This window comes from Leptonotus elevatus, chromosome 13 (genome assembly GCF_054856555.1).
Source record: "Leptonotus elevatus isolate MCC_2025b chromosome 13, RoL_Lele_1.0, whole genome shotgun sequence".
NCBI classification, from domain to species: domain Eukaryota; kingdom Metazoa; phylum Chordata; class Actinopteri; order Syngnathiformes; family Syngnathidae; genus Leptonotus; species Leptonotus elevatus.
Window position 1 is genome coordinate 1,540,047 of NC_141251.1, and position 16,519 is coordinate 1,556,565.

General features: G+C 42.1%; 2 protein-coding genes across 3 annotated transcripts; both read right to left on the minus strand.

The window, feature by feature from the left end:
* Window positions 1-1,268: 1,268 nt before the first annotated feature.
* On the minus strand, window positions 1,269-5,183 carry crls1 (cardiolipin synthase 1). The gene is made up of 7 exons (XM_086092210.1): window positions 4,671-5,183; window positions 3,902-4,039; window positions 3,560-3,689; window positions 3,378-3,463; window positions 3,228-3,296; window positions 2,247-2,338; window positions 1,269-1,659 (listed from the first exon to the last, which is right to left on the minus strand). The coding sequence occupies exons 1-7, from the start codon at window positions 5,046-5,048 to the stop codon at window positions 1,566-1,568; spliced, it is 987 nt and encodes a 328-aa protein (XP_085948336.1). The 5' UTR covers window positions 5,049-5,183; the 3' UTR covers window positions 1,269-1,565.
* Window positions 5,184-5,390: 207 nt separating this feature from the next.
* Window positions 5,391-15,886, minus strand: mcm8 (minichromosome maintenance 8 homologous recombination repair factor). 2 transcript variants are annotated; one of them, XM_086092986.1, is made up of 21 exons: window positions 15,760-15,886; window positions 14,662-14,940; window positions 14,411-14,476; window positions 14,259-14,341; window positions 14,041-14,190; window positions 13,774-13,871; window positions 12,741-12,939; window positions 12,569-12,654; window positions 11,247-11,392; window positions 10,313-10,387; window positions 10,121-10,244; window positions 9,641-9,671; window positions 9,434-9,571; window positions 9,289-9,349; window positions 8,845-8,925; window positions 7,702-7,897; window positions 7,409-7,625; window positions 7,048-7,257; window positions 6,896-6,972; window positions 6,306-6,495; window positions 5,391-6,072 (listed from the first exon to the last, which is right to left on the minus strand). In XM_086092986.1, the coding sequence occupies exons 2-21, from the start codon at window positions 14,936-14,938 to the stop codon at window positions 5,980-5,982; spliced, it is 2,598 nt and encodes an 865-aa protein (XP_085949112.1). In that variant the 5' UTR covers window positions 14,939-14,940; window positions 15,760-15,886; the 3' UTR covers window positions 5,391-5,979. The 2 variants fall into 2 exon arrangements, with proteins under 2 accessions (XP_085949112.1, XP_085949111.1); XM_086092985.1 differs by having other exon boundaries at window positions 6,294-6,495.
* Between the last annotated feature and the right edge of the window lie 633 nt (window positions 15,887-16,519).

Sequence of the window (16,519 nt, forward strand, 5' to 3'; positions counted from 1 at the left end):
TTAAAAATATAATACTAAATGTTGAACATGTGCTGTAAAAGTAAAAATGAGCGTGTTAATTTTGAGTTAATTTAAAGTTCCTTTAATTAATTCCACAATTTTTTTTAACGCGTGATTACCGTAACAGTACTTGGAAATCCTGTACTGGGGGAATTCCAGTCGCAACGCAGCAAACGCGTCCACATCAAAATTTAGCAGTAATAAATGTCATAATAATGCATATATTTGTGGAGATTAGGGTCTCTTAAAATGTATTTGACCATTTTAAAAATAAGCTAAATTTACTTCATGTTAAAGATTAGATGCAGAAAAATGCACTGAGCTGTCACCGTCTTACAAATGCAATTATGCCATCTAGCGGCAAAAAAATGACATCAACACAAATCAATGTCACACTCGTTTTTTACAGTACAGTACTTTTTATTTTAACTGAATTTCATGAATTTTATGAAATTACTGTATCAGTGACTTAAAGATGTAGCCATATTTCCATTAGCATTAACATTTCCCCCCACTTTTATGTTAACAAGAGTATGAAACTTAGAAAAAAATTATATTTTATTGTACATTTAAAAAAGTTATAACATTTGCGATTAATCGTGAGTTAACTATTGAAGTTATGCGATTCATTACGATTAAAAATTGTAATCGCTTGAACCCCCCTCGTAAAAATACATAATTTATAAAAGGTAAATCTCATGTTTGCTATCTTCCACAGATGTTTTTGTTGGTATGCATTCCACATGGCTTCCATAAAATACTAAATCTATGGATATTATTTTTTTTACACAGAAGACCAGGTGTGAGGAAAAATTCCAACTCATTGTAAAATGAAATATTGCTCAAACAACTATTATGTAGGATCACTTCCAACATGTCGCAAACGGTTACTCCTAATAAATGAACAAAATAATACACACATGACCTTAAAATGACTTATGCGGAGTCCCCCAGGGTTCTGTCCTTGGCCCCCACCGATATTGTTGAACTATTTTATTTATTTAGCTCTATTTGAGGTGCATCCCAACACATTTGTCTTGCAGTGTGGTGCTTTTTCTACCTATTAAAAAGAACCATCCATTTTTCAATTTTTATCCAGCTACTATTTTTGAAAGTCACAAGGATGAATGGGGCTGAATTAAAAATAAAGGAGATTAAAAGAGCCAGTATTTATATTATATTTCATTTTGTATTGTAGAAGGTATTTTATGCAAGTTGCTCTTTTTTCGTTGAGATTTACCATCAGATTAAAAAAGGCTCTCGACACATTTGCACTAAACAGGTTTTCTATTTTATTGACAAATCAAACATTCATACATGATGTGACTGCGATTAATGTGACTGTGTAAAAATAGAAGCTCTTTCTAAAAACAGTAGGTCCAGTGGATGAGCTGCGGCGCCGCCATCTGCGACGAGTCATCGCCATGGCGACGCCTAAACAGCCACTTGTTTGTTCTCACGATTCTTGGCCATCATCCGCCGCTCGCGTGTCCGGCTCGTGCCTCTTCCGACCTCCGCTAACTCTTGCTTGTCTGTGACTCGCGAGCGAGTGATTTTCGGCGGCGTCATGGCGACTTGGTGTTTAGCACCCGGACCGTTTTACGGCCGTAGTGCCAGTAGCTGTAGCCCGACGCCGCGGTGGTCACGCCGGTGACGAACCTGCAATGCGTGGGATACAAATGAGAAGCGCTATCTTGTAACTTTAATACTCAAATCAACTTTTCCCATTGAAATGAATGCAAATGATTTTAATCCGTTCCGGTTCTTCCCAAAATATCATTAAAAATGTTGGGATTTCTTATTTTATGGAATTGGGACTATTTTCACTTGTTGCTGCATTGGATTCTTACCCAATTGCACAGAACATGTACAGGTTGCCTTGCTAATGCGTGCAAACAGAAGTTACATGCAAGTCAACCAACACAGATGAACACATCGACCTCGATTCAATATAAAAACACGGCTCATCACTTTCTGTGCATCAAACGTTAAGTGAAAGAACTTACAGTTGAAATTGTCGTGCAATTTTTGGGGAAGAAAATATGCTTGAAAATGTGCTCCAAGCGACGAGGTCGAGGACGACGCTCCACATGTGACTTGGACCGTATGAATTAGGTCCGAACGCAGGATGCACGGTCAACATTGCTTTCAAGCGCGTCAATACACGAGGATTAGATACCAGCGACACAATAAAGAGGTTGAGGCGGGGTGGTGGAGACCAGTGGGGGGCGCTGTTGGCGTCTTACCACAAGCCCTGCAGCAGGATGCTGTCGGTGTACTGGAAGACTGGAGCCGCCAGGGACGCCGCGACCAGAACCAGCTGGATGGCCGTGTTCACCTGTCGCGTGCCGGAAACAACACATCAACATATGAAAAATAATGTGCAATGTCTATTTTATTAAGTCAGATGATGCGAGCGAATTCATCACTTTCTGCCACTATTTATTGTTCAGTGTATAGAGACTGGCTACAAAAAAGACAAGCCATTCTTGAAAATGCACAAAGAATGGAAATGATGATACAAAAGTATTTATTCCCACTTACATATATTTTTGATTATTTTATTATTTTTATAACCAACTTAATTCTCCATTATGGCACAATTTTCTCAGTAAGTGATTAAATGAAGTATAAAAATTAGGGGTGTCAGGCGATTAAATTTTTTAATCGGAATTAATCGCATGACTTCAATAGTTAACTCGCAATTAAGCGCAAATTGTATTTATAATTTTTTATTTATTTAACCAGGTAAAAATTTTGAGAACTAATTCTCATTTACAAACATGACCAGGACAATATCTGTATTTGTTCTAAATGTATAATAAAATGTACAATAAAATATTTTTTTCATACTCTTGTTAACATAAAAGTGAAAAAAAAAACACATTAAAAATACAAATATGGCTGCATCTTTTATTTACTGATGCAGTAATTTTATAATAATTCATAAAATTGAGTTAAAATTAAAAAGATGTACCGTACTGTAAAAAAACGAGTGTGATATTGATTTGTGTTGGTCATTTTTCTGCCACTAGATGGCATCATTGCATTTGTAAGAGGTTGGTGACAGCTCAGTGCATTTTTCTTTTTTCAAGTAAGGGACGGCCATTCATCCCGCATAAGAAAAAAATGGTGGCATTAAAGGAACTTTAAATGAACGCGCACATTTTGACACCCCTAATAAAAATAATTACAATCCCAGGCAATTCACACATCAAGTGTCTCACCTTGCTAAAGAGTGTCGGCTTGAGCTGAGCTGTGGTGTAGCAGGGGTTAAAAAACTTACTGAGGGTCACCTGCATGCGACACAGAAACAAAATACAAGTCACATCTTATGTGGCAATGACAAGACAAAAAAAAGCCAAATAAAGTCTTACCGGTGGCGGCACCGTCTTGTATCTGACCCAGAAGACGGCAGCGATCAAACCGACGTCCCTGAAAACCACCAGAGCCGTCAGTGGCGCTGCAAGAGACACAACAGACACTTGATTAGGTACACACGAGGGCTTAACTGAAACGGGATCATTCCGCCACGGCACACCTGACCATGAAATAATACCTGGTATGATGTCTGCATACGTGAGGCTGACGTATAAAATGCTGATGAGGATTTTGTCCGCCAGCGGGTCCAGGGCGCTTCCCAACGCCGACTTCTGCGTGGGCCACGTCCTGGCGATGTAACCGTCCAGCTGACAAGGACACGCACGGACAAGTCAAAACACATGCCGAACGCTGAAAATTAACACGTGGCACTGCCAGTTTGTGCCGTTTATGAAATTTTGTATTGTGAATCCGCTAACTGAAAAGCCACTATTTATTACAGTGTTTTATTCTTCCTGAATAGGGTTCGGCTCATGTTACGTCATGACACGGATGTGTTTTTGCGCAACGTGCACATTACCAAGTCAGTGGCTCCAGCCAAGGTGAAAAGCGCCAGGCTGAGGTGGAAGTGTTGCTGGATGATCAGGTGACCCAGGAAAGGAGCCAGGACGATCCGACACACGCACAGCAGGTTGGGGATGGTCCACGGGTTCTCGTACTGCACAATGACATTAAAGCATGGAAATAATTGACAAACGTACTGTATTTAATAGCCAAGTGGTTCTCAAACGGGCGGCACGGTGGCTGACTGGTTAGCACGACCGCCTCCCAGTGCAAAGGTTGTGAGATCAAGTCCGGGCTTCGGCCTTCCTGGGTGGAGTTTGCATGTTCTCCCCGTGCTTTGCGTGGGTTTTCTCCGGGTACTCCGGTTTCCTCCCACATTCCAAAAACATGCATGGCAGGTGAATTGGACACTCCAAATTGTCCACAGGTGCGATTGTGAGTATGGTTGTTCGTCTCTGTGTGCCCTGCGATTGGCTGGCAACCAGTTCAGGGTGTACCCCGCCTACTGCCCGAAGCCAGCTGGGATAGGCTCCAGCAACCCCCGCGACCCTTGTGAGGACAAGCGGTACAGAAAATGGATGGATGGGTGGGTTCTCAAACGGACAAAAAAATGCAATAATTCAAGTAATGCAGTGCAGTTTAGTGCAACACATGCAACTTATGTATTATTAGTGTTGACATTACGAGGGATCCTGAGAAAAATGTCCCCCTTAAACCCCAAAAAAGTTAGAGAAGCCTGTTTTAAACAATTCAACAAGGGTGTGTCTTGACACTTTTTCGCTTACCAGCTCTTTAAACTTAAACAGCCCCTGTCCGGCTACAGGGGCGGCCTCCCCCCCTTGGGTATCCGCTTCCTGGTTACTCTTCCCACTAAGCCCTCGGCCTCCGGTGGACAGGAGAGCCCGGGAGTTGACAACCGACCGGCCGTGACTTCCGCGTAGCACGAGCAGAGTTCGGCACGGCCTCCACCACGTCGACGGAACCGTACCGAGGCGAAGGGGAGCGCGGCCGCTCGCCCCTCTGAGGCCGGTGACAGGTGCTGCGCGCGAGAGCCGCCATGTTGTCGTCGTCGTCGTTGCCGCCCCGCGCCGCGCCGACAGCAAACACTCGGCGGCCTTGTGGCACAGCGTTGCCGGATTAGCCCGAAAACACAAAATCATCATTTTTCACTTGCACTCTGTTGGCGAGCGTTGCGTTCGCCGAGCCATGATGACGTTTTTTTACAGCTTTTTAGTGCCGACCGAGGTGCAACTGCAGCACGGGGGCATCCATGTTGCCGTAAAGCGATGCGTCGGCGGGCAGGCAATGTCGTACAATTATTGGGAAATACCCGCAAAACAGGTTTGCGCATGCAAAACGGAAAAATACACAGTGGAAACCTCCATTATTATTTGGATGTAAAAATGTTTGATATGGTTAAACAAAATATTACTGTGTTAACGCAAATGAAAAATGTATTTTAAAACAACAACGAATTTCTTAGTTACGAGGAAGGAACGTTTTATTAGCAAATTATTTACAGTACTGAATAATAAATGAAGCACAAGTCAAGTACAAATAATTGGAAAACAATTACAAAAGTAAATCTTCAGAGAAAAGGCCAATTGAAACGAAATGACAGGTACTGTACTATTCCAGGGGTCGAAAATTTTTGTGCTCAGGGCCACAATTGATTTTTAAAACAGCGGGATTTGCAGATGATAAAATTAACAACAATAATAAATGAATTTGTACAAGAAATTATAATATAAATTTGAAGTCACGTATTTCAAATGGTATTATTTACAATTAATAAATTATTTAAGTATAACATTAATACAGACAATATTTATATTTTCTTGTATTATAACTTTAATAAATAATTAACCAATTATGTACTAACATTTTTAATAAATACTTTGTAACTAACCAATTCCATGAAAAAAGTAGCATTAATGCAAGAAATGTTACAGGATTCCTGATGATAAATGCAGGGTGTGCCAGATTAAAAAACAGAAACACTTTTTCCACCCCTGGTCTTGTCTGTCTGTCTGTTGATGTTGAACTGCAGTTTTACAGTCTTTGACTGAGTGATGATAAAGTCTGTTTGGCTTGTCAGACAGTCTGAAGTTGGTAGAGCTTGGCTCCTTTCTTCAACAGGAAACCTTGTTCATTCAGGGAACTCACCAGAACCTCAAAATCCATCACCTGCCCAAAAATATATTGTGTATATCGATGACAGCAAATAATGAAGAAGAAGAAGAAGAAGGATATTGAGGCAAAAATAACATCATGTAAAAATACATTTTTAGATATTCTTAATATTTACTCTGAAAATGACAGTATATTTACTTTATTTATATATCATAATTGATTTCATGTTAGGTGAGAGTTGCATTTGACTGTAAAATAAATCCCCACACACATACTGTACAGTGCACCTTGATGTTCAGCCTCTCCGCCACAGATCGAATGGTCTGCAGGTCAAACTGCTTCTGATTGGTCCGCTGGGCGTGCGCGTGCAGGGCGCCGATGAGTTTCTTGGCGGCGCCGCGCTGACTCATGCCCGTGCCCAGCTGCGAGCGCTCAAAGTCCAGATTGCCCAAGCCGTCGGAGTACGTGTCAACCAGGCTGCACCAACAAAACAAAACGCACAACGGCGCGGAGCGTGAGGTGTGTGAAGGCATCAAGGAGGGAAATGTCTTGACGCTTGCCGTTTTGCTGGTCTCAAAGCACCGCAAAATAGCACACGCAATACCAGGGGGTTGCAAACTTTTGTTTGATTTTTTAAATGGGACATCCACAAAAGTTGAATGGAGGCAACTAGAAAATCTTTGATTGTTAAAGATATTTGATCTCTTCAATTTTAAATCTTAGGTGTGGGATACTGGACAAGATACAGTAGACAGACAAACAGTATGCAAAAGAAAAATGTGGACGAGGCTATTTTTAGACCAATTCAATAATACAATACAATTCCTTTTTATATTATATTTTCATGCTCATAAAAAGTTGCGAAATCCTGCTCTACCTGTGTTTCATAATTTCCACCACATCCTCCGCATGGCTCTTGGTGGCCGTCTCACTGAGCTCCAATCTGGCTCTCGCCTGCAACCATACAATATTCATCCATTTATTATATTCAACACAATCCGACATCCAGGGCGACGCGGTGACGGCTACCTCGGTGAGTCTGATGAGGGACTCCAGTTGGCGGGTGGTGATGGGCGTGGTGTCGGCGGCGCGCGACTGGGACCTCAACGACAGGTAGAAATCCTGAAGCGTCTGCGCCGCGTCCGACGACAACGTGGGCTGAACGTAGTGCCGTGCGTAGCTGATGTACTTCCTCAATAGGCACGCCGGGATGGGGTCGACGGCTTCGCCTGCTGGGATCTTTATCAACAAAAAAAAGTATCATAGTGCTTAAGTGTTCTATCCGGAAATGCCTGGTCCAGCAGCCAATCGGAATCCAAGAGATGAGTGGCTTGAGATAACTTGTATTGTGAACCGGCGGTCCAGAAATGAAATTGAACTGAACCTTCACCTGCAAACGCTCAGACAGCGGCATGTCTGCGTGCTCCAGCAAAATGGATGTTTCCAAGTCACTCTTGCTGCTCCTGGTGACCACGGCGCTGCTGGTTTTGCCTCCGCTGGCCCGGTTGGCCATGATGTGCTCCGACAGACGGCGGTCGTGAGACTCGTCGGGGATGTCCAGGAGAAGGAAGACCACGTCGAAGCGGGAGAGCAGCGGTGAGCCCATCCTGAAAACGGAGCACCACACAATGTAAGCAGGTGATTATGGATAAAAATGTGATTAGCGACTGACCGATGCCTCACTTCAAATTCTCCGAGACGGTCTTGCCTCGATTGTAATGGCCTCCGATTGGGTTGGCGGCGGCGACGATGGACGTTCTGGCGGGCAGAGAGGAAACGATTCCCGCCTTTGCCAGACTCACGGTTTGCTGCTCCATGGCTTCCAACAGGGCCTGCTGCTGGCTGCCCAGCTTGTCAAACTCATCAATGCAGCACAAACCTGAACAGAGGATATTGAAAAAAGTGACTTTTTAATCCACTCACTGTAACAGATGTTTATATTTGTCAACTGGAATTCAACTCTTTACCGCCACCGGCATAAACATTCGTCAACAGGTAGGCGAATAAAAGAGAGGGGAAACTCAGGGTTGTAAAGCACTGCAATGACTATCAGATCCCAGTAGGTGGTGCTGTTGCTGGCCTTTTGATTTGAGATCAGAATAGCTTTTGAGTGGGAGACAAAAGGAACAGAATACAAAAAGATATGTGTAGCATAAACAGAACATGTCATAGTAGGCAGTAGAAAGTGTTTCGCGATTGTGAAAAAAGATGACGCATTTCATTGAGTGAATAGCGAACGGCATGTAAAAAAGTCACAAAAAAAAAAGCCAGTTCAACGTGAGCCATGTTGAGTCAGCGTTGCTCACAGCGCATTTTTTTTGTTGTGTATCTCTTAAAATATGATATTTTGCAATCAAAAGCCCTTTCTTGTTTTGTTTTTGTGGTTTTATAGCATGAGGTGTCACAACAAAAATATTTGCATCAAAGTCCCCCGCTGGGTTTGACGTGTTTCTTTTCACAAAAAGCTCGTTTGCTCCACGAGTGGTGTCTCTCTTTCTCCGCTTGCCTTTCTCTTCAAAATGCGGCCAGTTTGAGAAACATGCATCCGCTCGCCTGGTCGCAAAGGCCTAGCTAGCTCCACCGTTGGTTGTCATGGTAACGAAAGCCCATTAGTCCCCTAGAACAGCATGAGACACCGGGGAACTGTTTGAAATGGTGAAAGAAATGTCTCCTTTAAACGTTTGCAACTTAGAAGAAGACCGCATCTTACCACTACTACATCATACACAAGATGAGCTATCAGCTCTTGGTCTGGATCTCATTAAATTGTACCTATCGATACCTAATGAAGTGGCTGATGAGTTATGTTTGCACTTGCTTTCCCACCTTGGTCGGCCAGCACCAAGGCCCCAGCCTCCAGGGCGTAATCTCCACTTCCTTGATCTCTGTGCAAACTCACTGTTAGTCCTGAAGAAATAAACACAAAAAGTAGAAGTGCAATTCAAGTACTTTTATAGGTGAAATATTCTCAAACAAAAACAAGAAGTTAAGGTATAAAATGTGGACAGCAGCAATTCACACCGCTGTCACAATATTGCTGAATTCCCGCACACACACACAAGCCTCTAATATCAACCTCAGAATGTGGAAAATGGCTTTTTCCTCACGCATTCAGTGTCAGGGTTGTTTATACAACGTAGCAACGTGTGCAATGAGGTGGAAAATGTTGGCTTTTATATATGCAGTGTTGGTGAGGCGAAGTGGCCCGAATCAATTAAAGTTTACAGACTTAATGTGAGTCCTGCATGTAAAATTGTTGTGACGGTTCACCTGCAGTGCTGGTGCTGTTGCCACAAACATAGACCCCCCTCGGAGCCACATTGCACACTGCCTACAAATGAAAATACAATTATCTAGTTAGACTTTTAACAAAAAAAGCAGGAATGAGTCACAGGCTGTCAGGCATTGAATCGACCTGCAACATCTGGCTCTTGCCCAGCCCGGGGTCTCCCACCATCAAGACGTGGGGGTCTCCTCTGACCGGGACGCTGTTCTTGCTCGTGTGCTTCTGCCGGCCTCCGAACAACACCAACACAAGCGCCGCTTTCACCAGCTACAAACACGCAGCGTGAGAATGCATCGGCCAGCCAGAAAAAGATGAAGCATGGACGGTGGTGCTCACCAGCTGGCCGTAGATGCCGGGACACAGAGAGCTGGAAGGGGGCGAAAGGAGTGAATATGTTTAGAACAAACATCTGAAAGCCACAAGAAGACGTTGCGTAGATGAGGGATGTCAAGTTAAGGTGCATGTTTTCCATGGATTGTGTATAATTGTGTCCAATTGACAAGGTGAAGGTTTTGGCCAAGAAAAGAAGCAAGGAACGAATGAGAGAGAGAGAGAGAGAGAGAGAGAGAGAGAGAGAGAGAGAGAGAGAGAGAGAGAGAGAGAGAGAGAGAGAGAGAGAGAGAGAGAACTGTGCAGTGTGTATGTGAATAACAGGCTCTTTGCGAGTTTTGGTACAAGAGATGAAACAGTAATTAGATGAAATAGTCATTTAGATCAAGCAAATTAGTTTTAGATCACTGAGCATCTGTTTTCGATGTGAATGATTGTTCTAATTTTGTTTTGTTTTATTAAAGATTTTAAGGCAGCCACACTTACTTCACTATGAGTCTGAGCAAGTCAGGCTGCGACTGGATCTCCTGGATGGCATAGAGCTCCTTGAGGCTAAACTCCTCGCCGCCGCAGCGATCCTCGGGCGAGCCGCCGGACTTGGATTGCTGACCTGCATTCAATGTTCATGAGCTCCGGTTGATGATGGCGCCGTACTCGAAGGTGAAACTTTAACGGCACCTTTTGTCTTGCTGACCGACGTGGCCTCAATGTAGAGGAGGAACATGCACTGGTCCTTATTCCACTTGGAGGTGCCTGGATCACAAATACAAGATGAATGCATTTTACACCATTTTCATTTTAAGCCTTTTTAGTAAATGGGCTTTCACTTGCGTAGCACTTTTCAACCTTCAAGGTAGTCAAAGCACTTCCACAGTGTTTACTTGTTCACCTACTGATGGTGAAGCATTAGGAGCAACTATTTTACTTCTTTGTTTTATTTCTCATTGAACACCTTTTCTATTTTGTCCATAACTACCTACTGTTTCTAGGCTTTTATCCATAGTTAAAAAATAATTCAAACCGTGAAAATGCATTTCCTGTAAATCATTAATTAATTAATTAATTATTTACTACGTGATACAATATTATACAAGGCACTTTTTGACACATTTGGAGGACATGTACAGTAAGCCTTTCGTTCTTTTTTTACTTTTACGAACAACTAATTAAATTTTGTTTGAATCAATATTTTTATTGTAATTTCAGTTCTGTATAATATTACTGTGCTTCAACCATATTGCTAAGTGTTATTCACTGTTGCGCTGGGAGAACTTTAAGGTGCTCTGAAAGTCACGTTGACCAGTTTTTCTTAGCTTGTGTTGTAAAAATATTATACACACACATATGCTTTTAAAGGATATTCTGAAACAGTACGATTTCTTAATTGCTCTGACGTCTATTAAAGATGGTCCGGACTTAGGAAAATGTGACTCCCCGTTTGACCACATTTGACAACCAATGACATAAAGAAGCAATCGAATACATTTTAATACAAAAATTAGGTAGGAATTGAAATTTTTAAAAATAAAAATAGTGCAGTGAGCAGTATACAGTTGATACCACTGTACACACAGACGTTTGTGTATGTGTGTGTGAGTGCGTGCGTGCGCACCATCATTGGTGACTCTAACGATCCCCGTCACTGTTACGGTGTCGCCGGGGACGCAGCTGTCACAGAGGTCAGAGGTCAGGTGGCACTCTACGGTGCGTGGGATCCGTCCGGCCTCCCTCTGCTCGCCGCACACCAACTCCTGAACCCTGCCAACACACACACACACACACACACACGCACACACAGATATTTTTAACAGGGCCATCTATAGCATTCTGCCAACATTCTGTTGTTTATTTGAAGAGACCAGAACTGCAGTGAGTCATGCGAGCAGCCAGTCTGCTGCAGGTGAGTCACTGCGGAGGTAGCAGTGAGGTAAGTGTGACACCTAGTGGCGATATTGTGATTTTCAATTAAAGTCAAGAGATCAATGAGGTGTGCCATGGGAAATGATCCAATTTCTACATTAAGAATAAAGCAGAAACATTTGAGTTTTTCACTGGAAGGCCGATGTACAATTATTCTTTGAATCTACCTGTTGCCATCATACAATAGAATAGTAGCTTTGCGTTCAACAAATCACACTACGGTTTTTCACGGACTAACTTGAGACAAGATCAACATACTTTCAATGGACATTTGTGGCAATTTAGTTTTGTGGTGTGCAGAAGGATTTTTAATTTTATTTTTTCAATAAAAGGTTGGGAATTAATGCATGAAGACATTTTAAATAATACATTCATCCAGCTAGGGCTGCTCGATTATGAAGAAAATATTAATCACGATTATTTTGGTAATAATAGAAATCACAATTAGGACGATCATTTATTTGTTGGTACAAAACAAGAAAATGTTTTAACTTAAAAATTATGAAGACAAATAAAATTATTTGAAACACTATAATTATTACAAAAAAACAGCCCTATATCCAGCCATCTATTTTCTATAGCGTATGGCAAAGCTACCATGCATGTTTTTTGAAAATGGGAGGTAGCCACACAAACACAAGCAAATTACACATAGGTAAGCCCGAGCTGGGATTTGAACGTTAATTCTGAGAACTGAGGCAGCCATGCTAGCCGCTTGCTCACTGTGCAGTCCCAATGCCATTTACGGAATTTAAAATTTTGTTTTATGGAAGAAAGAAAAAGGAAAAATAAAGAACATTATGATTTCTTAATGAAAATGTCAAATAGTGATTTACTGCATAACCGAAGAGAATTTTTTTTTTTAGTGGCTAAATATTGTTTGTGTTCATTTCTGCTGTAAACATATTGTTCAACATGGTGATTCAGTCCTGTTTAAAACAGTAAAACATCAAGAGCAAAGTGATAGTCCACTCCACACACATACGGTTGAGGAGTATGGCGTGTAATGCTTACTTGATGATTTGCCAGTCTACAGTGTGTGTGAGAGGGGAACTCCGTCTGGCAGAGAACGCACGGCCGCGGCAGTCTGGCTGGATACACTGCGAGACAACACACGCAAACGACACTTCTTCCACCACGAACACTACGTATAACTCAGCTAAGCGGACGTGTCCTCCGTCCATACCTTGGTGGGTGTGGCGTACTTCCCGTGGTGCAGAGGCAGCGATTGTGTGCTGGAGCACGTCAGGCACTGGAAGGCCAGCCGGGTGCATTGAGGCCTGATATTGCTCACCCGCACCACCGTTCCCCTCACGCACACCAGGCAGCCGAACACGCTGGCGCGCAACGTGCGAAGCGGAGTCAGCGGCTCGTAGTTGTACAGCCTAGAATACAAGTACACACTTACGGTGCATATTTAAAGGAGAAGTCAAGCCCCCAAAACATTATTGACAGCAATATGTTCTATGAAGCCCCACTAGTCTAATTGGTATTTTTGTTAATATCACATTAGTGGAATATGAGTTAAACAGCAAAATCCAGTTTTTTTTTTTTTTTAATCATCATCGATCAGAAGGCGGTCATTTTGCCACTTGCTGTCGAGTGAAAATGACATCAGGGTTTCCCAGGTAACAACCAATCACAACTCAGCTTCAGAAAACAGGTGAGCTGTGATTGGTCGTTACCTGAGACCTGAGCAACTGTGATCTCATCTTCAGTCGACAGCAAGTGGCAAAATGGCTGCCTTCTGAGATGAAAAAAAAAAAAAAAACACGGCTGGATTTTGCTTCATAACTGACATTCCACAAATGTAATATTAATCAGAATGTCATGTTTAAACTAGTGTTGTCACATATATTAATTATTTATGAATTAATTAATGTCAAGAAATGTTAAAGGTAAATTCCCCTTTAAAGTCTATACACCCTTCAAATGGCAGGTTTCGGCTATGTAAAATAAAAACAAGAGAAATTATTTGTCTGTACGACTCAATTGTAAATTTAAAATTTTTTTTTTAAATCCCCTCAAAAACGCTAATCTTTTCTAGAGGGGAAGTAAAAGTAAACAAACACATTCAAACAGGTTCTTTTTTTCAATAGGTTATAGGTCACAATGGTGGTATCTTTATTTTTATTTTTTTTTTAAAGGTGAGGATTTGAAAAGGGTGTGTAGACTTTTTATACTTTGACGTCAACTGCAAAGAAATGTGACCTTCATACCTTGCACTGACATGAGGGATGTGGATAATTGGCGCGGCCACAGGAAGCTCGTCCCCAGGCAGTTCGGCGGCCTGCTTCTCCAAGTCGACAGTTAACACCTGTTTGTTCACAAAAAAACATGTTTTTTTTTGTTATATTTATTGCCATAAATATTCCACCGTTGCAGACGTGTTTGATCATTCACATTCAACTAGGTGCAAGTAAATGACCCTCATTTCACAGTCATATTTGGCCAGAATTCTTTCTCATTCAACAGTGTGTGTGTACCTGGTGAATGGCCAATCCCAAACAGTTGAGGATCACTTCTGGTTGTTCCTTCAGCTCCGCGGTCAGGGCAGGAAGTGCCGCAAGCACGGTCTCGTTTGCGATCAGGTCTGCGTAATCCACCAGCACGCTGCCCTGGCGCTCGATCTCGTCCTGTAACGCACGGCAAGTCACCCACCGCCACTCCAGTCCACCTCATAGCGTCCGAGGCACAACCCCACCTTGTCATAGAGGTCAATCTTGGAGGCAAAGTACTTCTCAAACACTTTGATCTTCTCCACGCTTGGTGAGCTCTCAATGAAACCTGCCAAACGACGAGTCCGATTATCACGAGCTAATTCCGTCAGCGCTACGTGTAATTGTCATTAAATACCGTCAATAAAGTACAGCGACCATCCTTTGTAAGGGCACAGCACATCCAGAGTGGCCTGATGGAGGACTGACAAGGCACTTTACATTACAATCAGACTTTTATTAGTTTTTTGTTTTTTTTTACTGGTGTCGGAGTGGGTCCAGGACAGGAAATGTGTGCAAAAAAATGATAGCACCTAGCATCCATTAGTGAATTCATTTCTCAACAACAAGAGTTCTTGTTTTTTTCCAAACCAATTTTAATGCACTCACCTCTATTTGTGCCAAAGCTGTGACTTGCCGGCGCTTTATTATCACCTCCAACACTCCCTCCCACCGGTCCTCCTCCTCCTCGTCCACTACCTGAACCCCCTCTCCATGGTCTACTCCTCCATCCTCCTCCTCCTCTCCATCCCCCATTATCTCCTCCTCCTCCTCTTCCTCTCCATCTCTCATTTCCTGCTCCTCCTCCTCTCCATCCTCCACCATTTCCTCTCCAACCAGCATTTCCACCCCTCCATGGACCTCTTACAGGGGCCCGTCCACTCATTCCTGGGACAAAGAGGTGACATTTAAGCTCAGGAACACATCACATTCTTTGAATACACTGAAGCAGTTACTAGCAGTTATTTTCATTTGCTTTACAGTATACCCTGCACCATCATGGGTTCTGGGATAGGGACAATGCTAGTTCACAGATTTGATCTTGCTCTCTCTTAATATACAATGTGTTTAAATGTGCTTTTATTATTTTTAAAAAGTGGTTAAACACCATGAAAAAATAAGTACCCAGATATTTGCTAAGGTCACCTTGCCTCACCTGTTCAACTCTACGAGAAAAGATGTGCTACTCTTCGACAACACACGTTCTGACCAAACAATTTTTTATGATAACTTAAATGTTATTGTATCAAGACTAGTGTTGATAAACACGTTTTGACAAAACGGTAACCTAATTTTTTTTTCAAAAGCACGCGCTACCTTATTTTCACATGATCTGGAAAAACAACATTTACTTCTATCATTTATGTGGAAGTTGGTTTCAGTTAATACTGGGGAAAATGTTTTAAAGCTGGGTATCAGGAGAAACAAGGCATAATTTGTTAATGACAAATGAATGTAAAATGTCATTGCTCAGACGTAAACTCCACTCGACTCAAGAAGTACCTCATATTAGTACAATAGTACAGTACTAGTATTTAAGTACAACACCTGTAGCATTTCGAACGTCAGAGTTTTTAAGGTAACTACATCAGTTCTGTATAGAAAACGAAATACATTAAACACTGTTGATTTTTTTTTTTACCAACTGTAAACACATATCTTCGACAAGTAAAATAGTCTCGGGGTGGCATAAAGTCTGAAAATTACCGTAGAAATGTCGACGTTTACACTCGACGAGCTGTCAAAATTTCCCTCCACTCAAGCGGAGCTTCTTCTTCTACGCCTTTTTCGGCGGTGGCTCGACTCCCCCGACTGACTAACTGACCCTTACAGGACTGATGCAGGACTACAGTTGAAAGCAGACACTCTAAGAGAGTCGGCGTACAACTAGAGGCACTCATAAAAAAAAAATCACTGCATTCACTTCATGTTTTAATTTTGCATGACAAAAAAAAATACATAATGCCGTTAAAGCGTGCCTATTATAGTACATTGTGGAACATACAACTAACATAAGTAAGATATTGGTTTAATACGTGGATTTATTCAACTGATTTAATGATGATGCATGCAAAAAGTACCAATACTAAGTATAACACGAAATGAGAAGTCATGATGGTGATGACTAAAAGCATTTTGCACCATTGGAATTTCCCCCCTCTGCACGTTGCGTGCAGAATGACGCAATTGGCAATTAAAAAAATGCAACACGTACAGGGAGTATGATGGCAAGTGAACTTTTAGTAACTTTTCTCTTATTTAGTATGCTTTGCAAAAGTGTAACAACACACAAGTTAGATATTATATGCAGCTACAGCAATACTCTTTAGAAAAGACTTGGAATACAAGAAGAAAGTGTTTTGTTTGGATCATCTGGTCTTGAAGACATTCGGGAGTGTTTGTGATTCATCGGCACGTCACTGTTGCTTGCGACCATTTCGTTGCAAATTCGCAGCCTACGTGCAAA